The following is a 26661-nucleotide window of genomic DNA, read 5'->3' as shown; positions in this document are numbered from 1 at the left end:
CTGAGAATTGACTCGGATTAGGAATTCATTTAAAAGATTGAATTGTCTGCATATATGTATATTTTCATTTTGTAAAGTCAAGTGATGTGTCTCCTTCATCATGCAGTTGGCAAGAATTCTTGATAAAAAGGGAAAACAACCTTGAAATGAATAATCACATTTATCTTGTGTTATTATTTTATGGGTATCCTGGGACTGGGTTATGTTTTTTTATTTTTTTCTATGTCTCTTCATAACTTTGAAAAAAAAATGGCGAATTGTCAATCATTCTTGCTGTATCTTTTCAATATTCTCACCCAGCAGAGGTGACTTCGAATGGGCTTTGATGTAGAAGCTCGAGAGCTTAATAATGTGGCTGTAAGTAATGGGAATATTTGTCTGCATGCAGCTATTGGATTGCTACTTTAAACAGTGTGTGTGTATATACAGTGATGATAATGCAGGATAGGATAACTAGACGATCATGGGGCCGCACAATCAATTCATTTTGGTTGAAAATCATCTGACAGGCCCTAATGAGCTTGTGGTGATAAGAATCGACAAATCTCCTATCGTTGCTAATTCACTCTGCAGCCATGCAGCCCCGACTCTGTTGTGGATTATGAAAATGTAATCCTGTTACATGACGAGTGTTATGGGCTAATGAAGGTAGTTCAGCATTAATAAAGCCGCACACAGCGTAATAATATTGTTGCTGCTTCTTTATTTACATCAGTAAAGACCTGTGATGACCTAAACGAAAGTTCAATAGAATCCATATCCGATATATAGATCCTGTTTACGACCTCATTCATTCATCATTAGCTTAAAGCTATAGTGCCTAACTTTTTCATACAAATGAATTTCAGTTACATTCAAGCAATCGCCAAACGAGTGGACACAAAGTTGATTAAGCCTAACAGCTCCATGAAAATCTCTGTATTTCCCAGTATGGCAGCGTTTACAAACTGGTGTCGCCCCCTGACGCTGGCGCAGGAGCTCAAGAAGCGCCCACGAAATGTTTCAGTTGTAGATGCCACCGCTAAGAAAATGTAGAAAATCGCCGACAGTGTTGTAGTAATTACTCAGAATTCCACATTGGGGCAACAGAAGTTACGTACTATAGCTTTGAATAAAAGAGCCTAAAAGCATTGATAGAATAAAAAGCATTGATAGATTTTTTTTCTTCAGGACAGGAATAGTCAGTTTATTGTGGGAACACTGTTTCCCATAGAGACAGTCAGATGTCTGATGATGATCATTGATTCTGGACACGTGCCAAGATGAGTGGTGGTGGGATTCAGACCTCAGCAGAGGGCTGGCTGTCCGTCAAGTTGAAATGCAATAACACCAGACAGATAAAGGATGAGAAGATGATGCTAGAAGATTGGTGGTGAACAGTTTTCCCATTACATTTTCCCAGATGACGTGTTCAAATTGCTCACTCTGTCAGGCCATCATAGCAAAACCCAAAAGTATTCAATTTACCATCATAGAAAAGTAGCGAAGCAGACAAGTAATCATGTTGGAAGTTAGAACCAGGGAATATAGCTATATTTTCATTAAAGACTACACAGAAATTTCAGTTTTGGTAGCAAGTGAAAGAGAGACGGCAGGATGCATCAAGATGAGGTTATGTATTTATATGGGACTATAAATTGTATATATATATATATATAATAACTATATAGAAATAGCATTCTTTTTACTGATGGTCTAATTAGCTGTTACATGTCATTTATGATCATCAGTGGGAAAAATGAGGCTGTTTCATAAACATTTGTTGCATATTCCTTTTAATTATCTAATTGTTTCAGTTATACTGTCAAGCTTGTCAGTCAAGCATCTGCTACTGTGCATTTTGAAACAATAGGCCAGACTTCATTGTTGTAGAGTTTGTTGTTCCTCCTATGTAGAAAACATAGATGCTGTATACTTGTTTGACCTGAGGAGGAGGCTATCAATGGTTGGGCCGGCGGTGGCATTTCCCAGCATTGATGGTGTGGCTGTTTGTGAGCACATTGGCCAGCAGCAAAGACTTGGACAAAGCCCCTGCCCGGTTGCATTAGCGGACTTGAAACCCCACGCTGCCCAACGGCTAAAGATTGTGTTGTCATCTTTGACTGCATTGCAGTAGGAAGCCTTGTAAACGTCTTGACCAGCCCCAGCCCCGACCAGGCAGCACTGATGTCCTGCTGGCTGTCACTGCTGGGCAACAAGACACATTCACACACACACACACACACACACACACACACACAGCCCATCCCTCCAAGGTCACTCTGTTCCTTTCGTTAATTGAGTTGTGCCAAGCTCAATTGGATTCCGCAGTCAATGACAAATCTTGTTACTTTTTTTGTCACTATGTACCAGAGTTTTCTCTTCCCTTGACATACCACCTTGAAATAACAAAAAACAAGTAAGTCAAAGCAATGCCTGCTTTGCCTTTCAAAAGCATTTTCTCTTAACAACAGTTATTCAACCTGTGTCCGGTGCATTAGAGCTCTTTTTCCAAGAAGTACATTCCCACCATCGGAGACAAAAGTTTCACTTAAAAACAAACAAAAGCAGAAGAAGTGGGTGGTTAGCAATGAATAGACAATCCAAGGACGGGATGTAGCATATTGTTTGAGAACTCTTGGTGAAAGTTTCTGCTTATCCATGTTGCGTTTACTGTCCTCTGACACCAGGGGAAATAAAGACACAATACTCGGCAGCTCTTTATTGAATCGTCTGCTTTATTTTATTGTGTTCTTTATTTTATTTCTTTAGTCGAGTGTCTCCTTTGTCATGCAACAAGTTGTGATAGAAAGGGAACTCAACCTTGACAATAAAGCATCACGTGTATCTCTTCAATGGAGAAGATGTAATCATTCCTGCCTTATAAACCAACTCAAACCTCTCCTCACCATGTCCTTCTCGCTGCCTTCTAGACCCTTTCAGTGCTTCCAGAGAGTCATGAATAATGTCCCAACACTAGGGCTGCATGGACACATCTCTCACTCGCATCTCACGTATTATGCATGAGATCCCTTCCAGTCAGAGTCTTTGCATTCGGCAGAGAGAGGACCAGGGCACATCACAGCTAGCTCTTCGTCCTGTTGGCTTCCCCGCCACAGTAGATTTTGGCTGGATTTTGCATTGTCATCCTCCTTTAATTAACCCTGTCGATAGCCCTGCTGTGCTGACCGCATGTCTGGTATCGCATCATCTCGGGGCCCATCCTAGTGAGGAAAGGGGAGGGGGAAAGGAAGAGCTTGTAGGGGGAGCCAGCACCAGCAGTAGCAACCACACAGGGGGTTGAAAGTGGAAGAGTGAGGTGCCTCCTTACTCCCCTTTGTTTGTTGCTGCCGTTTCCCTCTCTGGAGTCCTGTATAACTAGCATCTTCTAGGCTTGTCGGCAAGGTGGGGTTTTTGCCCGTCTGTAGCACAAGGAGGGACAGAGCAAAGCTAAACACTTCTGTGACAAGACGAGAGGCAGCGGTGGTTCTACCCACAAGAGAGGTGAGTTGACAGCAACACTACTCTACATAGGCAACTTCTGTTTTGGAGCTTGTACACAGCTGATTGATGCCTCTCATGACTGTGTGTTTTGGTGTGTTTTAAGTTGAGTAAGACGTTGAGTTTGTTCTGATAGGCTGGCTCTGTGTGCTCTCCATCACAGTTAAGAGCCTGGCAGACGACAGAAAGGAGTGGAGAAGAAGAGTCAAGTCATTTTGGTGTTTTCTCATGTGTAATTGCAAGAGCTCAGTGGCATTAACCCGGATTATGTTAAAGGCAAATGAGGATGAGTGCCTTCCATTCACATTAAAGAGCCATGCTTTAAAGTGTGTGTGTGTGTGTGTGTGTATTTGTGGGAGTTACAGGAAATACAGAAAAGGTGCATTTAAAATTTTTGCGTGCAACAGACTGTCATGACAGTTGTCATGTTGTTTGCAATAGGACATCTTTGTTGTGGTTTTATCTTAGCACCTTGGCTTGCTGTGTACAGTGAGTGAAGCAAGTATACAGAACACAGGAAAAGGAGAATGACGCATTGTTAAATGTTTTATTTTATAGGCCTTAATGTGGTTTATTAGATGCCTGTATGTATTGTAAACTAACTTGTCAGCTATTAAAAGAAGCTTTTAAACAAGAAAAAACATTCTCAGTTCACACTTTCAGACTCCCATTATCAGGCAGCAGCAGACGCCTCTCTGAGAGAGAGTTGTTTACTTGTACACAGATACTAATTGCACTGTCGGCGGTCAAAGGATGAGGGAATAGGAATTCAATTACGAGGTGTGTATGTTTTGTTTTCAACTTTAAATTGCTGTCCGATGAGAGCTTAATATTTCCAAAAATACTATCTTGTTTCTAATGTATTTTCCCATGTAAACACAGGATTTAAATGGGTTTCATGAGACTTAATATGACTGGAATTGGCGTCCCAATGATCATAACAATGATACATTTTCTCAATTAAGTGTGTGACATGAACCAGTTGGTTTCATATGATGGCTTTCTTTTTTTTTTTACCAAAAGTTTCATGAATTGCTCCTTTAGCAACATACAAATAACCAAAATTGAAAACACAATGTATGATATATATATTTATAATAAAATGTATGTATATTCTCAAACCCAAAACCCAGACCGGTTCTAAGGTCTTCAAACCCATTAAATATGAGTGTTTTTTTCTGTTTGGTTACGTAAGAGTAAATACCGCATTCTCCCATCTATAGATATCCCACTTTTACTTACCTCAAAACTATCCCCCTCTCCCAACCATTTATCAATCCCCTCCCATCAAAATCTCATTCATCTCCTTGATAGCACTGTAATCACCGCTGTTATCCTTTGTTCATGCTGCTAATAGCATTGTCTCCTATGGGGCCGTTGAGAGAACACAGCCTAGCGTACTGAATACTGCATGAGATAATGTTAGCATGGCTCAGTGGAGTGCATTCATAGCATGGGAGCAGCCACACGCTGCGACACAGCGGGCCAAAATCAAGCATTTGCCATAGAATCTGCAAAGAAATAACTATATTTGGATAGGGCCATCATTGATTTCCATCCTGGTTATTTATCGCCAATTTTCTGCGGTTAAGTCAAATCTCCCCACTCAAGTTCTTCTGTATTTTATTTGATCATTTCAAGTGCCTTCTCATAGACTTTGCATGAGAGAGATTTCCGAAAACCATGGTCCTGAAATACAACGCATACCTTTTTTATAGCACAAGTTACCGTACAATTCTATACAAACACTGCCGTACACTTGCTGATACAATATTGCACTATGTGGGTTATTACAGTCCAAGCTATTCCAGTTTGTGTTTGTCCAATGAATGAACAGAACCATCGCGAGGGAAATACAGTGCGCTTTCAGGTGTATTTTGAGGGGGGGGGGAGCCTTCAATATGACTTGTTTTCACGCCATCTGCCCATTTCATTTCACTGCTTCTTCCTCTCAAAGCTCTGTACATTTTTTCTCATCGTTAATTTAGGAAGTTATGACACAAAACTCCAACTCACCCGCCCCCCAGCACTGTAGGGTTAGTGAGTTCGACTGTGTCACCCCCCCCCTCCCCCCCCCCATATGTAAGAGATGTGGTGACGTGCATGTGGGAGGAGCTCGGTCAAGCCACACAGTTCTGTTTCTGTCAAAGTAAATCCCCAGCTGATCCGAGGAGTCGGCCCCGATGAAATATTCAGCCCGTTACAGTCGAGGCAAGAGAAGGAGCGCAGTGCTTTCGGTTTCTCCTTTTAAGTTCTGTCAACCCGTTATATCAGGGAAAATCCACAGAGTACGGATGCTCTTCTTCAGCTGTCCCATGCAGACAAAAACACAGTCCTGTAGTACTGTTTACTAAACAGCTCCACGAAGGCTTGCCCCGGGATGTTGATCAGTATCGACGACTCAACAATTACCTCACTGTGTATGTGGAGCTATCTGCGTTTGCAGAATTTCATTTTCATTTTCTGACCCTCCTCTAGTTAGAGATTGGAGATTCAATGTGCGCCCAACAATTTGGATGAGGGAGCTAGTGCCATGGAGTGGAATAAGCTTGCTGTTTGCTCTCCCCTTATGATGCTCTCACTCTCCTTCTCCTGAGTTTATTCTAGACAATCTGTTGTTTGTTTGCATTGCCATGAAGCAAGTTAGTTGATATTGTTTTCCATTATACCAAATCTGTTTGTTTATCCAAGTAAATTTGCAAAAGAACAATTCTGTCCACAAAAGCGAATCCAAAAGCTAAGGGGCATCTTTACTTTGTTACTATGACTCCACGAGCAGTGTCTCATTTTGGTAATTAAGCAAGAAGTACCCAATACATCGTTTTAATCGTATAACCTACAGTGCAAGCTAATTCTCCAGGAAGAAGATTTTTTTTTGGTGTTGTATTAGAGAGACCCCCTGTAGGAGGAAAGAGCGATATATGTTGTAGCCAGGAGGGAACTGCGGAGGATTACTCTGGGTTTTAGATAAGAATTGGAAGTCAATGAGCTCCTTCGAAGCCATCTGCTGCTGATTTCTCATATCAAGATGATAGGCACCACTCTCACTACTGCTCCACCATTCCCCCTCCCGTTTTAGTATTACCCAAGGCAAGGTGCAGCACTTCATGTTATCAAGTTCAATTTGAGTCAGTTTGGAGGAAATGAACAGGGATGTGGGGAAAAACTGAACCCTTTTTCACTTTCAAAGAAGCTTGAATGGAATTTTTAAGATGTGTAATTAGGCACAAGGAGCAATCAGCACTCATAAAAGAACATCTGTGCCTTTGATCTCTCCCAAATGTTTTTCTTTATGCTCTCGCTAACAATGGCCGCGCTTCCCAGATTCGATCGTTCTTTGGGACCAAAGAAGGGTCCGCCTAAGACGGAGCGCTAAGATACGGGTGTTTCCCAGATGGCTTCTTAAGTGCCATCTTTGGAGAAGCCGTAAGATGAAGCGAAAGAAGCTCTTTAGTGGGAGCTGTCCACCGCGGTGGTGCTGAAACTGAATAAATCGATGCCAGGCGAATCGATCACCCACTTCTTTATCAGTGCATAAGTCACACACAGCGCCCCGTGGTCTCCCCCACACTGGTGGAATTAGGCTACGCATGTATCGTGTGGGTGTGTGTGTGGCAACAAGTGTATCCAAGTAGTAATCAAGCCCATTAGCGCATATATAGGCCTACCCCGTGGATATAGGCACACACATGTGATGTGAGAATGGAAGAAAGCGGCAGCAAAAGAAACAAGCGGGCACCGTCGTTTACCGCGGAGGAGATGGGCGTCTTAGTGGACGAGGTCTGGCAGCACCGGGCAGTTTTATTCGGGGGAACAAGGGGCAAAAAGAACATCTCGGTGAAGAACCGTGTTAGGCTGGCCATAGCCGAAAATATGTCCCCCTCCAGCCCTTGTGGCCTGCATGACAGCCGTGCTGTGAGGAAGAAGTGGCAGGAGTTCCAGAACCAAACAAAAAGGAAGAGTGCGAAGGTTTCACTAATCAATCTCCCTTCGTTGCAGGTGATGCAGACGCCCAGTAAAGACAGCGCTGAGTAACCCCTCCCCCTTATGGTTTCAATAAACTACTTCGGTTTCCTTTTCAACCATGTATTATGTGGATAATTTTGCATTGAAATGGTATCAAACCTAGCAACAAAAAGTCCCAGGCAATTTGTAATGTATCTAAGCGTAGGTTAATGACGTGTGCGTATTGTGCGCCCTTTCAACACAGCATGTTTTGCCGCTAATTTCCCACTTGTTACATGGTCACCTCAGAAACGTGGACACTATACTCCCACATACTGTATGCAACAATACTTCCTTAACATTCCAGTGCCAGACTTTCAGGTAAAGCACCCGGACACTGCAGCAATAATCAAAGTGTGCAGGACGTTATATGTAGCCTACATCTGCTGGTTCTGTTTATTTATTTCAGCCTTCAGGCCTGACAGTTGATATGGGTGATGTGGTGGTTGTGGGTTTATGGTTTAGTGATCAGTGCTTGGTGACTGGTGGTGAAGAGGTAGGGGCTGGGGTTGTTGGACCTCAGAAGAGGTTGATATGTTCCTAAAAACGCTGCGCAGCAAGGGGCTGCATCTCCGGGCTGAAGGGAAAATTGCAGCGGGTTGCTCTGGATGTGTGGAGACACCAGAGTGATCAGCCGTTGGATCTCCGCACGGGGCAGCCGGTACTTTGCCTGGACGGCCCGGTCTGATAGCACGTCCAGTGGGGAGAAGTGCCGAAGCACGTATGCATTTATGTAAACCGTCTGGCTTCGCGCACGGCGAGGCTGTTGGTTCGCAGCGAGAATGTGTTGTATTACAGCCATGGTTTTTCACACGCGCAGACTTTGGCAACGCCTTTATAGCAGGTGGAGCCGCTCTCAATGAGGTTCAGCTGAGTTCAATTAAATCTGTTTCCTTGATATCTGTGATATGCCACAGGGTTGGGGTTTTTTTTTTATGTGTAGTACTATAATAGTGTGTGGAAAACGTAAACGTGTAATTCATTAAAAAAAAAAATTCTCTACTATTAGTCTATGTTTCTTGCGCCAGTGGTCCGCATTGAGCATTGTTTTATTTTATTAGAAAAGTGGAGGAAATTAATTTCCCTGACGCGGCATGATCACTGACGATTTGGTCGCTAAGAAGGTTGTAAGAGTGGGTCAGCTCCATCTTACAGTTCCGTCTTAGTGAAAGAGCTACTTTCGCTAAGAACGAATCTGGGAAACGCATTCTTCTTTCACAGCGTTCTTAAGAGCGCTCCAAAGAAGTACTTAGCCCAAAGAGGCTCTTAACGAATCTGGGAAACGCGGACAATATTTGTTACACCAAATCAATATGATTACACATATGGATAGGACTTTCTGTACAAGATGTCTGTAGGGCAAAACCTGTGTTTTTGGAGTTCAGCCAAGTCAGTCACCCATATTGATTCATTTTGTTGCGAGCATTAAGTTTGACTTTGTCTGCCCCACTTGTCTGTCACACATTAAAGGCTGCTACAGAGTGCACCGCAACACCCCAGTCACTTCTGAGGCATGTAAAGCGAAGTACAGGGCTAACTTTACATCAGATTATAAAGGGTGACCCGGCAGCCCTTGTCATCGTCAAAACTTCAAAACCCCACCCAGTACCAAGTGCACAATTTAACCTTGATACTCAGACATAGTCCTTAACTCGCTGATGCCCTAACTAAACTCCAAACAAATCCACGATATCATTCAAAGACAGGCCTAAGTGCAGATGAGAGGGAAATGATTAAAGGGAAACAAAGCAGGCGTGTTTCAAAGCCATCGATTTCCACGGGCTTTGTTTGCAACAGCCTGGTGTGTGCAGACAAGCTCTCCCTCAAACACTCGGCCCCATTTCTGTTTGATACCAGAGCTCCACTCCCAGCAATCAAAAGCAGACTGTTTTTTTTTCCCTTGTCACCTTTTAAGGCGAAATGAACTTTTTCATGTTTTGTCAACATTAATTTGGGTCTCTGAGAACCTGTGTTTAAAAAAAAACCCATGCAGTTAGATTCAGGGGCCAATCAGAGCAGACTGGGCTTTTTTGGAAGGCGGGGCTTAAATAGGCAGGCTCTAAAACAGAGTGTTTCAGACAGAGGCTGAAAAGGAGGAGATTCAGCAATGGCACTGTGAGAAATATTAAGGTTTTTTTGGGCACTACACCATGAAAACAGTTTTTAGTAGAAACCCAAATTACAATTTTGAACCTGAAAATGATATGATCATGATATGTGCCCTTTAATTTAAGAACTGCAGTAAAGCTAGATACTGGACCGCAATACTCAGTTTAACAGCAAGGATGCCATTTTTATTTTAATTTTTTTGATGAGAACCTAGTCTGTGCTCTAAAAATCTGTCACTGTGATGTTTTCTCAATAATGGCTTTGAAGGGGAGGGGGGGGGGGGATGACATCTCAAAATGACATAAGAAAGATGGCCAAATAAGAGATAGATTAGTCATGGATGGTCGATAATGCAAAGACCCATCATATGTTCTCTTTTTCATGGTTTTCTTTATTCCACATGACCACAGAAAAGGACCTTTTGAGAGACAACTAGTAAAGAAATGGAATGTTTCATTTTTTTATTTAGCAGCATAGTATATTATATACACCTGTACTGTTCCATCCTAAAACAAAATTGCAGTCTGTACTTTTATGCAGTAATGAGTCATAGACCTGGTCAGATTTGGGCCGTGAAGATAAATGCTGCTCATTCTAAATCAGTCACAGGCACGAATCAATTTTGCACTGCACCAGTGGACAACTGGGCTGCGAGGTGTCTGCTCCGCACTCCATTCATTACAGAGCTTTCACAGGTGCCATGGGAGTGCAGACCGTCTAGCACCACCAGCCCTTTCCTTTCTGCACAGATAGTAGTTGCTGAACTTGTGTGTGCTGGCGAGATTGTTTCATGTTTTTTTCATCACCACCAAGGCTATTAACAATCATTTAATAAAAGGTGGCAACATATAGCTAATGAATGGCGTGCGAGTTTTAAGCGCAACAACCCTTATGGTTATAGATTTTTTTCAGAGCAAACTTTAAAAGAAAATCAATGAGGCCATTATTATCTTCCGTGGACACATCTCTGAGCGCGCCCACAGTTCCCTCCTTCTCTCCCTCCCTCCTCTGTGAGCATTTTAAAAGAAATTAGTCATTATTCGCTCATTTTCAGCCCACCTCCGGGTTCCATCCTTGTCTGCCATGAATTATAGATGGTGTGCCTGGATGCCTCACTGAAAGAAAAAAATGCAATTAGCCTCTTGAAGTTGTTTCGGAATATCATTTTATAAAATCATTTCTAATGCAGTGTGTGTCCTGGGATCCCACTGACTGGAAAATTCACACATCAGATTAAAGTCCTTTTTGTTTGGAGAAACTCTTTGTACAGCCAATCACAGCGTAAGCCTGTGCCATTCAGTTAGTATTGATTGTCACCTCTCTCTGGGTGTCTGCTGCACGACTTGTTCATTTTTCCTTCCAGATTTGAAATTAAACACTCTAGGATGTTTGAGCAGATTTGTCATGCACATTAAGGGTGGGGTCGCGCGCGCACACACACACACACACACACACACACACACACACACACAGACAAAATGCACATCAGACTTGACATGTTGGCATGGAAACCAATTGGTATCTGTAAGGAGTCTGTGTGTGTCCATACAGTGCATGTGTGAGCCATCACAGCTTGATTGTGTGTGTGCGTGCGTGCGCCTGTATGTGTCTATGCGTGTGCGTGTGCGTGTGTGTGTGTGTGTGTGTGTCAGAGAGATAGAGGACAATGATGATAATGAAAGAGACTCAGAGTGTCTTATTGAAAGTGATTTATTGTGTCTGATGGCTGAAAATGGGTTTGCAGATTAGAGAAACATACTGCAGGAGTCTTCAGAGCTCTAATTTGATTGTAATTGAACAGAGAGTGTGCGGAAATGATGGCTGTTCGATCTATACGCTCCTCATGTAGGGGACTCATAGTGTGTGTGTGTGTGTGTGTGCGTGTGCGTGTGTGTCAGCCTTGGACAACAGCTAAATAATGACGGCGCTTAATGAAGACCCTTTTATTCATCCACACGCTCAGTTAATGAGAAGCTTAACGATTGATGAGCCTTTTTTTTTCAGGAAAACTCGAATACCCACAAGTCAATGGGGCTCTATAAAGATCCACAGCTGTTTGAAGAGACAAATTGGGCAATTAGGAATGATCTACAAGTCTGCTGTTCGAGCTGGATATGAACTGAGGCACTGAGAGAAATTATACTTGGATTTGATTCCAGCTGCACTTTTTTATTTTTTTTTTATTCTGCAGTTCTTCAGTGGGCATGACGAGTAAAGTTTTTAATTAGAGGAAGGAGATGATGGTGGCAGATGGAGTGCTGGCAGTGTGCTTGTCAGTTAAAGCCCATTCACAGCTGTGTAAGGTCAGAAACGAATGCTAACATTGCCGCTAACGCTAAACCTTTCTACCTCTTTCTCTGCTCCTGTATAGTTGGGACGACAGCAGTTCGGTGAGCAGCGGCCTCAGCGACACCTTGGACAACATCAGCACGGATGATCTGAACACGCCCGCCTACTCAGCTGTCAGCTCGTCACGTAAAAGCAAGGGAGCGCAGGTATGGACACAACACGTATTAACCGTTTAGTAGCCTACCCTATCTAGGCAACTGGGACCTGGGGCCAATTACGATGTTAAGCCTCGTTAGAAGGAAACTGAATTTTGATGGTCCACTGCTTTGAATTAAATATCTACCATTGGATGTATTGTCACAAAATGTGATACAGACATTCAGGTTCCCCAAAGGATGTGCAGAACTTCGCTGATCAAAATGTCACATGTTCATGACTATACCAACATTGTAAGTGGAGTTAGTGAGTTCTACTGGTGCATTTGATTACCTCCCGAAGCCAGAACAAATGTTCTGACATAATTATTTTTGCTTTAAGAGGAACTGATATTGAAAGCAGAGTTCACTCGTCACAAGAAGCTAGGAAAGGGAATGCACTTGAGTCATGTCCTCTGTGGCTCAAGAGGGAGCTATTTAAAAGTGTGAACACTAATTCTGATGATGTCATTGCGATGATGCAATCAAAGTGTACTTAGTTTGGATCTTGTTTTTGTTATTTTAAACCTAGATTACAACAAGAAGTAGGCTAGTAGGTAGTGTTACAACGCCCACAGAAAGATGCTATTGAGTTAAATCATGGGAATATTACATTGGTATAGTATTTGTGTATTTGAACCCATTCAAATAAAGTCAGGACATTTTGGCCCATTTTGAATTAAATAAAAAATCTCTTGTGAGACGTTTAACTCACTCACTAGCTATTCAATGGCAATATAAACACAAACACATGCTGGGAACATAGCAGCAACAAAGGAGTTAACAGACGCTAACATGTATGTACCCTCTAAAATAGCAGTTAAGGGAACTGACTGCAGACTGAAGCCCAGTCCTCACAGGCTTCTGCTGTATTCTGCCAAGTATCTTTGGCCCCTCATGAAATACTCAACAGACCGGGCTCTTATGAGACTCTGGTGTTGCTAGGGAGACTGGCCATCTGTCAAGGTAGGCTAGTTATAAGTACTGCTGTGTGTGTGTGTGTGTGTATGTGTGTGTGTATGTGTGTATGTGTGTGTGTGTGGGTGTGTGTGGGTGTGGGTATGGGTGTGTTTGTATGCGTCCCAAAAGAGGAGCTCTGAACATGGGTGAATCCAAAGATAGCTACGACTACACAGTTTACACAAAGACACACACCCTGCTGTGCCTGTTTGCTCAGGGACTTTATATCTGTTTAGTAGTGGCTGTGTGTTTAAATAGCACTTCTTAAAGGATCATACCAGGGGTTTGACATATTTAGACGATTATGGTGAGACTGATTTATGATCATTATATTCTTTAACATATGCTGAAAATGCATTTTTAAGACCTGTACATTGTATTTTTTAATTCATAAAATGAATAAAGGCTGTATCCACAATGTGTTGTGACACTAAATTTCGAAATAGAGATTTTCACTGTGGCCAGCATCTTGATTTTTTAAAGAGATGCAAATGTACACATTTAATAAGTTAAATATGTTGCCACATTTGCATATTTATTTAAACCTTTCTGAATAAAAATGTAATACAAATAATAATTGCTTTAATGTAAGTAATCAAATGGCAAAGTTTCATGATGTACCTGAAGTGTTTTGCCTGTTCTCCCGACTCCAGGGAGGCTCTGTTATTATTCAGTATGACAAGAAAATAACATTGAAATTTGCTTGAAATTTGAAATGATTTTGCATTAATTTTACTGTTGTCTTTGCACTTTCGTTAATTAATTGGGTTACTTTGTAAAATTGCAGTTCCCTTAGCTTACCAAACCAGGTATTAATATCTTGATGTGCTTTCTTTGCCCTAACCCCACGCAGTCCCAGAGAGGAGGGCGGTCTAAGCATGGTGAGCAGGAGGTGAGCAGCAGCAGTTGGGCCGGAGCCGAGGACCTGAAGAAGGTAGAGGAGGAGCTGGAGGCCAGCAGCAGCAGCAGCATGGAGCCCAGTGCAGGAGGAGGCCCCTCCCGGTGGAAGCCTTCCCCCTCCCCTTCCTCCTCCTCCTCCTCCTCCTCCCAGGCCTCTCAGGGCCAGCAGCAGTATGAGGACGCCAGTCACAAGGCCAACGCTCTGGCTCACATGAACCAGACAGGCTCCTGGAGGAGAGGCATGACGGCCCAGGTCGGCATCACGCCACCCAGGAGCAAGGCTACCTCGGCTGGCCTCAAAACGCCAGGTATGGAGAGGGAGCAAGGGTTTGATCTGTACACAAATATAATGGGTAGAAATAAAGCATAGTTGAGGGGTAATTGTCTTTTATTGACACAAGATGACAAAACAGTTAAAGAAAAAACCTTTGAAATATATTATTCACCTTTTATATATACTTCTGTATGATGGTATGACTAACTTTGTGAACAAACATAATTGTCTTTTTGATGCCTCAACTGTTATGGAATAATAACCCAACAATGAAGAAACTTACGGCCTCCAAACACATCCTACCTCTACTGAGCGTCTACTGCGCGTCTACTGCGCGTCTGCGTCTGACTTTTTGTCACTGACCGTGTAATCAACCTAGAGCGGTCACACATCCAACCTGTGCCGCGCTGCAGACGCCCGTCAGAGGCGAGTCTGCAGCGCCGCTCCACTTTACCTCAGGAGGCTCGCCTATTTTTTTCTGAGAGCCGCGCGTCTCTCTCGGGTCTCTCTGCTTTAACTGATAGAAAAATACTATGCTGAGAGTCATATTGACTTCATACCGGCAGCTTCCGCTGTAGTTTCACCATTTCCCGGTGTGTCCCTTTCAAAATAAAACTTCCAACAAGCGAAAATGTGTCAAAAAAACTAAATAAAACGCGCTCCAGAGGTAGATGCAGGATGTGTGTGGAGGCCGTTACCTCGACAAACTTAACCCATCCATACAGCCATCAAGAGATGCATTTTCTGAAGAAAATCCAGATGACCTTCTGATCATTCATTTATCATGGGAGGAAATAAACTTTTCCTCTTGTAACATGTCAAAAGGTCTTTAGTGGAAAAAGGCCTATACTGCGCTTGACTTTGATACTAATATGGATTTTGGAGAAAACTTTTTTTTTGCAATTGAGAGTCATGCGCTGCAGCAGATGTGTTGCCTCTGCCTCTCCCCAAAAAACCCACTTCAGTTTTTCAGTCCAGTCAGCAGCTTTGTTGCAGATGAGTATTGGTTTTCGATTAAGCTGGCTATTGGCCAAAATGTACACTTCTAATTTGGCTTATGCTCCTCTGTGGCACCCTCAGGTGATAAATACAAACAAGTGTTGGGGCCAACTTAGAATTTTGCTGAGGCTAATGTTCTTTTGTGTTTGCGCTAATACGTGTTTATGCAAATTAATTGACAGGCAAAACTGATGACGCCAAGGCCTCTGAGAAGGGCAAGGCGCCTTCAAAAAGCTCGGCCGGCATCCAGCGCTCGCCCTCGGACGCTGGGAAGAGCAGTGGGGATGAAGGTAAGAAGCCTCCCTCTGGCATCGGGCGCCCACCCACCACTGGTTCCTTTGGATACAAGAAGATCCCCGGTTCTTCTGGTACCCTCATCACCTCCAGTGGTGCCACCATCTCCAGCGGCTCAGCTACCCTCGGCAAGGCCCCAAAGTCCTCCGCCGCCCTGGGTAAAGGCGCGGGCATCGGTGGGGTGCGTAAGACCAGCCTGGATGGTTCTCAACCCGAAGAGGATGACGGCGTTATCCTCAGCTGCAGTGGTTCCAAGGTGACCCTGCAGTACCGCTCGTTACCCAGGCCGGCTAAGTCCTCCAGTGGGGTGGTGGCCGGGCGCAGCAGCCATCGCTCTAGCTCCAGCAGCATAGACTCCAATGTTAGCGGCAAGTCAGCAGCACAAGCAGGGGCCAAACGCAGGGAAGGGAAAGTGACTTCAGGACGCTCTAGCCCCATCACCATTAACCAGACAGACAAGGAGAAAGTGGCGGTTTCAGACCAGGACACAGCAGCAGCAGCAGCAGCGGGGCCGTCCACCTCCCCCAAGGCCAGCCCAACCTCCACCTCTACGGGCCAGACGGGCCTCAGGCAGCCGGGCTCCAAGTACCCCGACATCGCCTCTCCTACCTTCCGCAGGTCAGACACACTAAAACACATGCCAACAGCTTTCTGTTCTGTCTTTGTCTATGTGTGTTTTGACTTGAATCAAGCATTTCATCACATGCTTTTTCAGTCCATGCGTTATTAGTAAAAAAGATATTTTGCAATATAAGTTTAAAGGAGGAGTCAGCGATTCTGGAGAATGTTTGTCAAAATCAGTGAATATCTCCGCACAATCCGCAAGCTGTCTGTACTGTGTGTTGGCTAAAGTAAAAAAAAATGTGTAAATACACAGTCTAGGCTCTGTAAACAGGCATTATACTAGCTAGTTTACATACCAGTTTACAGAGCATATGCTGTACATTAGCATTGTTTCGTTTTTTTCAGCCAACACACAGTACGAACAGGTAGTGTAGATCGTGAGGAGATATTCAATGATTTTCACACTGATTTTGATAACAAGCATTCTCCAGAATCGCTGACTCCACCTTTTAAGTTGGCTTATTTTATAAGGGTTGAGAAGATGCCATTGATGCCATATGTGTTTCAGAATGGAATGTTGTTTTCATTCCTTCATTATGATGAACTGATGTTTGTGGGCGATGTTTTCCCCGACTCCTGTGAGATAGGGGCATTTATTGAAGATGTCTCACCACGGAGATAGGAATACTCTGTCATCTCAGACACTGGATATGTTTGGATGGGCAAAAAAACTCATAGAACACACTTAATGAATCGTCTTTCACCGCCTTCGTAGTGCAATTGATTGAGTGAGCTTACTCTGCTGCACAGCCAGCGGGTGCCATTACAGAGAGTGTTCCCTTGTGCGGGTGATACGCCACTGCAGTCTGCACAAAACATATCTTTACCTCGAAAAATGAAGATCTGATGGCTTCTCATTAAGGACAAGGAAAAAATAGTGTGTTAAGTCTTAATAAGAACAGATAGGGATTTTGATGCACACCAATCCCCAAACTCATTAAAAACATGCATTCCGCAGGTGTGTCAAACCTCCACCGCATCCGATCTATCAGTCCAACCTGTTTCATATGCATGTCTTCATGTATTTTGTTATGATTTGCTGTCACCGATATATTTTAAGTGGTTGCAATGACTGATTAGGCCAGGCACCATATGAGCAGCAGGCTGTCTGAGCATATGTATGGAGGCAAATAGAGCGGAGTGGCCTAACAGATAAGGTTATTTAAAGTCACAGAGTTCAAACGGGTGAAGCTGTATCGATGGAAATGACTGAAAGACAGGGAAATGAGATAGATGTTAGAATAAAGATGTGTTAGTCGTCTCTCTACTGCACTGACCCTTAAAGCTATAGTGCGTAACTTTTTCATAACAATGAATGACGGTTACATTCAAGCCATCGCCAAACGAGTTGACACAACGTTGATCAAGCTCCACAAAACTCTCTCTGTATCTCTCAGTATGGCAGCGTTAACAAACTGGTGTCGCCCCCCCGACACTGGTGCAGGAGCTCAGAGAAATCCCAAGAAGTGCCCAAGAAATGTTTCATGTTGTTGCTTCTACTGCTAAGAAAAAACCTGGACGTACAACAGAAGGAGCACAATCCAACTGTGATCACCGAAGGCTTACCTCATGTAGAGGCGCTGACAGTGTTGTTGTAATTACTCAGAATTCCTCATGGGGGGGGCAGAAGTTACGCACTATAGCTTTTAGTTTCTTAATGTGTGTGACCAATTTAGTAATAAGATTGAATCTGTCATAAACATTAAATAACCTCAATGTAATCCCCTTTCTCAACCCCAAAGTAAAGTCCTTCATTTTCCAGTATGGATCTTGCTCATCACTTGTCCTTTGAGCATTTTTTTTAAATGACTGCACCCACCCTCTCTACCTCCCTCCCCTTCCCCCCCTAGATTGTTTGGCACCAAAGCCAGCAGCAAGGCCAGCTCCCCGGGCACGCCCGACTCTGGCAAGTGCCCCTCAATCTTGGGCAGCCCCCATGGCACGCTGGCTCGTCAGGCAAGCCTGGACTCTCCCTCCTCGGGCACGGGGAGCCTGGGCGGGCTGAGCGGGGCCAGCAGCCCTCTGTACGGTAAAACCCCCGACCTGTGCTGCACCAGCGACTCCCTGGCCTCCAGCCCGGCCTCTGGCCTCTCCCTGCCCTCCAACGCCCGGCCCTGGCCCGCCTGTGGCTCCTCAGCCGGCAGCAAGGACACGCTGAGCTGCCAGAGCATGAGCATGAGTCTGCACACCAGCTCTGAGTCCATAGACCTGCCCCTGGGACACCACCACGGGCCCAAGGTCACACGCACCGGCAGCGTCAAGTCCACCCTGTCTGAGGGGTGAGTAATGACAAGAGAATACGATTAAGGGCCTGCTGGATCGTATTCATGGTTTCATTTGACAACATATAAAACAAACTAGATTGTCCTCCTTTAAAGTGGCTTCGAGGAACTTTCAGTGTGTTTTAATTCTAGCGGCCCCTTCAGACTAAAGCAATAGTGTTTTTACGATGCCAGCTGAGAGTCCCCGGACTAAGGCATAAAGAAAAGCTATATAAAAATAGCATTCTTTGCACTGGTGGTTTTGTTTGCTGTTAAATGTAATTCATGATCATCAGAAACATTTAAAAGTTCCACGTAGCTACTTTAATATACTGACTCACAATGCAGCGGAAGTAATTATGATACTAATAGTAATAATTATGATAAGAAAGATTCACTCGTCCAGCATGCAGTTTGGGTGGATTTAAGTTTCTTTTCTTGCATGGAATTAAGACGATCTAAATGCTGTATTTGCATAGTTCAGTTTGGTCACAACAAACATGAAGCAGTCCTTATGGTATTTTCCCAATATTAACTCAGAGGATCTAGCTTATGACTATTGGTTTTCCTGGTCTAACAAATGTACTACTCACCAACCCAACTGAACGGCAAATTGTGTTCCGTTGCCCTGACCAGGTAGCAATCTTAGTTTTGCAGGGATCCACACTAAAGGTGCAGTGTGTAAAGGTTATTAATGTTTTTCAGAACTTTGTGGAAATGGAATACAATGGGATATGGAAGAGACAGCCTTACACATTTAAATATATAGTGGGTGTGCTGAGGGAATGCACCTGTTGTAAGACAATAACAATTGAGGCAGTGGTGGATGATGCCATCTTTAGGAACTACCTTCTTGTCTTTGAAGGCTTCTGTAAATTCCCTAAGGAAGGGGTTAGCAAAGGAGCGTTGCGATCCAGATTTTTCACCACTAGATGATGCCAAAATACACATTATTACACACTGCACCTTTAAGGGTGTGAAGACATTATAAACAGGGCAGTTAAGGTTTATTTTCCCCTACTGGTTAAGCGTAATGTCTCAAAAATGAAAACAATTATTTATATATTGACTCTTTTCTCCATGTTGTCGGTTGTACTGTACTGCATTAGTATTGTCGTTGGCGTGTCCATTGTTTTATGTCTTTTTGCGTATGTGTTTGAAAAAAACTGTTAATTTTGGAAAAGCTTTTTTCTCATGTATCACAAAAAAAAACGATGTGTTCTGGTGTTCATCTAATCCACTCATCCTCTGTGTTTTAACAGCATGCCTCTTGACAGAAACACGCTTCCCAAAAAGGGACTAAGGTACAACTCAAACTGCAGCCAGATCCCATCCTCAACTCTTCTTCTTTTACTCACTCACATACACCATCAAGCATTACATGTGCATGGAAAGAATCATTCTGAACCCCAAGATGCCTTCCTTGCAATTGCGTTGAACGATTTTAAAGAAGTTTCATTCAATTGAGAAAATTCGAAAATGCAGTTTTAAAAAAGCAGAAATGTTTTATATTGAGTAAGCTAAAGTTAGCAAGCAGGCAGAGAAGGTACAACAGCTACAATAAAAAGGCACACAAAGTTGACATTTTCTAAAAGTAATGGATACATGTCTAAATGACATAGCTCAAAGTAACAAATGAATACTCAACATAGGACACTAAAAGATATCCACCTCTTGTTTTTGAAGAAGTGTCTTTCAAAGTAATGGATGAAAAAGATCAGCTTAAAGTAATAAGTAATAATGGATTAGTTTTTTAAGAAATGCATTAGCCAACTATAACTATAGTGATGCTAGCTCTCCCCTGCGGTAGGATCAGACCCTTGTTGCATTCTCATCTCGGGAAGGGCATCAAACACATCCTCCTACACAGAGCAATTCTTCCTCACCTCCCCGAAATGAAAGAAGCCACTTTGAATTTAGCAGGGACTAGAGGAGCTGAGACACAAACTCCACAACCCATTCATCACAGTGGCACAACCCCTGCACCTCTCTAGCCAATTATACAGCACTGCTGCAGAGAGGGGCTGGATGGGGGCACGCTGGTTCCAAACTATTCCTCCATTTTAGTGGCATGTGGTGCTCCCAAAAGCATCTGATCTTCAAACTACACTTCATAGCTGTTGGATCATTACAGAATGCCCTATTCTTTTCTCACCATTGGTCCACATCTTGAAAGCAATAGCATTTGTTTGTCTGATCTTTAGATTTAAAAAAATGGATCTTATGCAAATAGTTGCCTCCTTGAGTCATGTAAATCAGTGCCTTGGTCCATATTATAAGCATTTTGTAGCCCCTAGCTTGCCCCTGTTTTAAACATACTGAGTCAAACACTGACCCTTGCATATTTGTCTCCTTTCCATTTCAACTCCAAAAAGGGATTGGACACTGCTGTTGCACAACATCTGAACACACTGCTAGACACCCAATCCCTGTGGGGTAGAGAATGGGTTGTAGAGCCATAAGGGACTGGAGCAGGGTCAGATGTGACAGGCGTAGTAATGGAGGGTGCGTCGAAATGGAAAGGCGGCGCTCAAAAGGGATGAGTGCAAAACTCAATTATCATCCTCAGAGGATTAAATATGGCCGATTGTCATGGCTGCCGATAAGGGGGCCTTCTCTCTCGCTGAGCCACTCTGGAGCTGGGGGAAAGAGGAGATGAACAGCGGTCTCAGTAGTGTGTTTGGCAGCAGCTTTGAGCCAAAGCTTGTGTGTGTGTGTGTGTGTGTGTGTGTGTGTGTGTGTGTGTGTGTGTGTGTGTGTGTGTGTGTGTGTGTGTGTGTGTGTGTGTGTGTGTGTGTGTGTGTGTGTGTGTGTGTGTGTGTGTGTGTGTGTGTGTGTGTGTGTGTGTGTGTGTGTGTGTGTGTGAAGATGCATTTGAACATCTATGTGGTGTTGCTGCATGCTTTTCCCATCTGCTCACATGCTTCTGTTATATAAATCTGCACTCATCTCATCACCACACAACTTCACTACTTTGACTTGCAAATATTTCTCCTCTTACCCTGAGTTGACTGTGTATTTATGGGTTGCAGGTACCCTCCGTCCTCCCGCCAGACGTCCCACGAGGAGGGCAAGGAGTGGCTGAGGTCCCACTCTACAGGAGGGCTCCAGGACACAGGCAGCCAGTCCCCACTGTCTCCCCCTGGAGCCTCCTGCAACATTGCTGGAAAATACCACTACTCCAATCTGTGTAAGTCTATAGGAATCAAAAACTTCATTGCAGGGCATCTGGAAGTTTGGCACTATGTCTATGAAGCTTTTTATTATTAGCTTAAAGTGATTTTACCAGGACAAACGAGACATGAGTACAGAGGTACTGGAAGCCACAAAGAGGTGCAAAAGAGTCATTTTGATCCCACATGGGACAGTAGATGTTTTCAATGTTTTTCCATGTTTGTAACGCTCTATATTTAAAATTGTTGCATGTTCCTTAAATGTGTGAACATACACATGTACTATGGGGTATTGTGTTGCCTTTGTTACAAATGGACACTAAACAGATTTTTTGTGAATAAAACTATTTTATATTCTAGTCAAATGTATAGCACATCTGCAACATTATTCAATCATACCCAGCTGAAAGTTGGTTGTTTTATTTCATCACACATATCACATATACTGTATTTTCCCCATATGTAAACATGGTCATCGTAACTTAATATCAACACTGATCCTGGTGTCTTCTCTCCTGTGTGCAGTGAGCCCCACTAACATCAGCCAGTACAACCTGCCTCCGACCAGCAGCAGCATGAGCCGCTCCAACAGCATCCCAGCCCACGACTCCTTTGACCTGTACGGAGAGGGTCACCCACTGGGGGGCAGCGCCACCTCTCTGGAGGACCGGCCACGCAATATCAGCCGCTCTGGCTCCTTCAGGGACAGCACGGACGAAGGTTTGTCAAGCTCTTAAAAGCACCATTAGTCAACTGTGTTCCAAAAATGACCCCTCTACTAAGATGTCCTTAGAAATGAGTGTAGGGCCACATTCACTGCGAGTCCCATCAGTCATCAAGTAGTGTAATACCAGATTTAATGATCTCCCACTGTGTGTTCATACTGTGAGTGACTGGGCTGATGGCTCACTCTGGTCTGATTTTTTACTGGCTGATATTCAAGCGGCTGTGATTGCATCCATTTGGAGTTTTAACATTTAACGGGGTAATCAAAAGTGATTGAAAAAAGGCAATTAAAATGAATTTTCTCATAGTTAGGTTTATTAGAAAAAGGTCAAATATTTTATCCTTAGCATTACCCACCCAATTTATGGCTGAATGGCAACAATGCAAAAGTCCTTCACTGACACTATTGGGCAGTCAAGTGTTGTTGTTTAAACATGGTCTTACAATCAAGTATTTTACTGAACCCTTGTCACTCATCACTCTCCATATCCCTTACAGTTCATGGCTCTTCATTGTCTCTGGTCTCCAGCACGTCTTCACTCTACTCTGCGGTAAGTAGCTGCATGGCCTTCCCATATTGACAGCTATTCAGAATTCATATTACACTAACTCACATGTTGTATATCCAAAACCATCATTCAAGCATTTCCGTTTAAAATGTATTGTAAATGAGGTTCCTACCTCAATATGTAACCAGTTGAAAAGAAATGTTGTGAATGAATGAAGTGTATTAACAATTTAATAATGTGGCATTTTAAGTTTAAAAATCCCAGATATTTCCCTATGGAGTTAAATGGAGACCTCATATATTAGTAAATGGAGCTTTAAAGCTGGGCTGCCTAATTGCTTTATATTATAGCACCCAATGGCACCCACACAATCGTAAAATGTCTCTTCTTATGGTCTTGAGAGTGTGCTTTTTATATACTTATTGTTGATGTAAAGTTATCTGCTGCTAATCTAAAACAGCTGCATACAATAGATCATTTCTTTGGCTGAAATCAACCAGATTAAATCAAAGTCTTCATCTCTTCCCATTGACGCAAAGTCACACCCATCCAATTTTTGTTTGGAACCAAAAAATATCCTTTGCCATCGCTGCATCTAACGTAACTTTGGCAGACTGGACTGTGGACATGTGTTGGGTTTGTAATAGCACACAGGCTGCGCTCCGGCCCTTTTACGTTCACTGAGGCAGCAGATTAGTTTTAAAGGTAGGAGAATCGATCATTGTCCACCTCCGCTTGTTTCCCAACTGCCCTCACAAGTTGCAGAGGAAAGGCCTGGCTGACTCGTGGAGATAGTTTTTGTTTTCCCTCAGGTTGAATGAATTAGTTTTTGTTGTGGTTAATAAAATCATTTCCCATTTGTTTTTAAGTCAAACTTTAATGTTTAAGTTTAATTCTCTTCTTCAGGCCATTTCTCCTGCTGCATATTTGAAATCCTTTTTAAACGTTGCCTGATTAAACATAACACAGCATAACAAGAGCCAATAATCTACTGTCTTCTAAATACGTATATTTCTTCTTTACAGACGGAGGAGAAAGCCCACTCAGAGGTAAGCATGGGAAATATTCTGCCTGTCTGCATGTCTGCTTCTCTGTAGAGCTCTATATATATTCCTGCTTCACATTCATACAGTTGAAGGCATTTAAACCTTGAAGTTGCAGAGGTGTGGTTGGATGGGCGTTAAGTGCTCATGTGCACCTTAAAAGTAGCCCAGAAGAAAAATAGTTTTTATTATTTTATTCATATTTTTTTTCTACTCGATCATTTGATTTTTTTTTTTCATGATAGCAGCCATCCAGGCAAATGCATGTTTTGCTGCCTGTTTTTCTGTACATTTGTGTGTGTGTGTGTGTGTGTGTGTGTGTGTGTGTGTGTGTGTGTGTGTGTGTGTGTGTGTGTGTGTGTGTGTGTGTGTGTGTGTGTGTGTGTGTGTGTGTGTGTGTGTGTGTGTGTGTGTGTGTGTGTGTGTGTGTGTGTGTGTGTGTGTGTGTGTGTGTCTCTTTTGCCCTGCGTCAACTATCAGAGAGAGTCTGTCCATGTTAATCATTAATTATTCGGCAAATTTTGGCCTATGATTGATGATCAGTTTGAACCAAAATGTTGATAAATAAGAAAGACGTTTCGGATACCATTGTATTAGGTTCTACAAGAAAGCAGTTTAACACAATGTTGCATTGCTCTTTATTATCAATCTGACGACACTTATTTCATCTTGATCATAAATAACCACACAACCCTCACTGTGCTTCATCTCCTCATAGCTTCTACATATCATCTACTCATTAGAGAAATGTACACTTGATACTGTACGTATTGCATGTCCGGACCTTTTGGCTTTCTTTTCGTTTGGCTTCTTTCAACAATCCTGTTCAGTTTCATCACTAATTATTTTCTTTGATTTTCCATAATCCTTTTCTGATAAATGTTTTCTTCATTTTTCTATGTCCTTGTTTTTAGTTTCTTTAAAACTGGGATCAAATAGTAATGGCAAATACACAGTGGTATTTTTTCGAGGATTCCTATCTGAGTTCAAATCTTTATCTAGTCTTCTAAAACGTCAACAACAACAAAAACTGTCAATGTGTTGGAAACAAGAGGGAAATAGGTATTTCGTCAAATGGAATACATCCAAAAACAGATATAAACATGAATCGAGATATTGATATTGCCAGCTATTTGAAAGAAAGAAACCAGATCCTTTATTTTACTTGTGTTGTAAAGTTTGGGACACAGACACATCTGGCGCCTAATTTATTCTATAAGAAACAATATCATGTATTTGCTAATACTATTTGACCCGGGTCTGAAAACACTAACCTACATCTCTGGCTTTTCTCTGCTCAAAGTCTAACCATGAGAATAAACCAGTGCTGTGGCGTGTGATAACCCCTTTCTCTTCAGCCTCATCACTACATGCTGTTTGACGGAGGCGTGCAACATAGTGTTAACATTTTACTCTTCTCTTTTCAATCAAGGGCCAAACAGTCCAAAATTCCACGGTAATCCCCCTACACTTTGTGTTTCGCACCTCACCCCGGTGTCTTTTTTTTTCTACACAGTATTACCATGTTGACTGCACATGTTTTGACATCAAAGTTATCAACATGGGAGTTGCAAGTTCAACGCCCCATTGCATTAACAATCAGTACTATTTTCCTCATGTTCTAACTAAAGGCTTACCTCTGCATATTCTTCTTTTACCCCAAACCAGCAAATCCGGAAGCTGCGTCGGGAGCTGGACGCCTCCCAGGAGAAGGTGGCGACCCTGACGTCTCAGCTGTCTGCCAATGTGAGTTTGTTTACTACCGTCAAAGCAGCCGGCTCATTTGCATGATAACCTGCCGTTATCACAGAGCTCTTATAGGGAAGCGTTGCGTTATCGCAGCTCAGGGAAGGGAAATAAATCTTTTAAGACGCCCACTAATTCCTCCTCTCCTGTATTTGAAGTCACCGTGCATCTTTTTAGGATATTTGATTTGAAGTGTGTGTGTGTGCTTTCCTTATATTTATGATATTTTCTTGAATGTGTTCATACGTTGTCTCAGCCAGTGGGGGGGGTTCAGGGAGAACAGGAGTCTCTGTTCCCTATATTCATCCAAGCATAGAGAATAAACTGAGAGATAGGGTGGTCGTGGAAAGACAACAGTGAGATGAGAATGAGTGAATCTAGACTGGAGAGCGTCATGCGTGGGTGAAAAACAGTGAGATGCGAAGACCTCCAACCCCCAGACGGAGCTGTCTTTGTGTTGAGATACAGGTTGGATAGATGGACACTCTCGTCCCAGCCCCCCCCCCCCCCACCCTGCCTCTATGCCAAGTGCCTGATCGAGCGTGGAGGCAGACGGGGTCCTTGCTTCGGTCCAACGCTTTGATCACAAAGTTATTCAGAGTTGAAAGTGACAGCTGAACTGCAGGAAAAGTTGGCAAATAAAAGATGAAGACATGACTTTATGTATGAGTTGTGTAAGAACAGGTAAACAACTGTTCAGTTTGTTTTGGTCATGTAGAATTACTTTACGGTAAATCTACTGTAAAATATTCTTGCATTCTTTCTAGCGCCACATAATGTGTTATATAAACCAGCAAGCACACAGCACCGTTTAGTTATGTTAAAATGTATCTGGTGACTGTCGGCGGAGGCAGGCTGACACTTACCATGGAGTACCAGTATTTGTGATAAGCTAATTAGCGATGAGCGACCGTTGCCCATTTCTTCTTCAAAAGTGTACGCACAGTTAAAAGAAATGGTAACTGTCGCCATGTATTGAACCCGAAAGTGAAGCAACAAGCTAAACATTTAACTATTCCTTTAAAGTCTAACTTATTTTACACACCAAAGTGTGTTTACAGGTGTCACTTTTGTG

General features: G+C 43.0%; 1 protein-coding gene across 7 annotated transcripts in view; it reads left to right on the top strand.

Annotated features, from left to right (window-relative positions):
• The window catches only part of nav3 (neuron navigator 3), a 136951-nt gene that overhangs the window by 82198 nt on the left and 28092 nt on the right, over positions 1-26661 (top strand). For 2 of the 7 annotated variants that reach the window (XM_080051308.1, XM_080051307.1), the window contains exons 12-23: positions 11966-12089; positions 13891-14245; positions 15393-16122; positions 17979-18407; positions 19652-19693; positions 21422-21579; positions 22088-22282; positions 22787-22839; positions 23823-23846; positions 24559-24603; positions 25273-25296; positions 25509-25586. In XM_080051308.1, the coding sequence (XP_079907434.1) occupies positions 11966-12089; positions 13891-14245; positions 15393-16122; positions 17979-18407; positions 19652-19693; positions 21422-21579; positions 22088-22282; positions 22787-22839; positions 23823-23846; positions 24559-24603; positions 25273-25296; positions 25509-25586 (2257 nt within the window). The remainder of the gene's footprint in view (positions 1-11965; positions 12090-13890; positions 14246-15392; positions 16123-17978; positions 18408-19651; positions 19694-21421; positions 21580-22087; positions 22283-22786; positions 22840-23822; positions 23847-24558; positions 24604-25272; positions 25297-25508; positions 25587-26661) is intronic. The other 5 variants (XM_080051312.1, XM_080051311.1, XM_080051313.1 and 2 more) reach the window with 4 other exon arrangements.

Source organism: Ammodytes marinus, assembly GCF_949987685.1.
Source record: "Ammodytes marinus genome assembly, chromosome: 22".
Taxonomy (NCBI): Eukaryota; Metazoa; Chordata; class Actinopteri; order Uranoscopiformes; family Ammodytidae; genus Ammodytes; species Ammodytes marinus.
The sequence above is the reverse complement of the archived record's forward strand: the minus strand, read 5'-3'. Positions and strand labels throughout refer to the sequence as shown.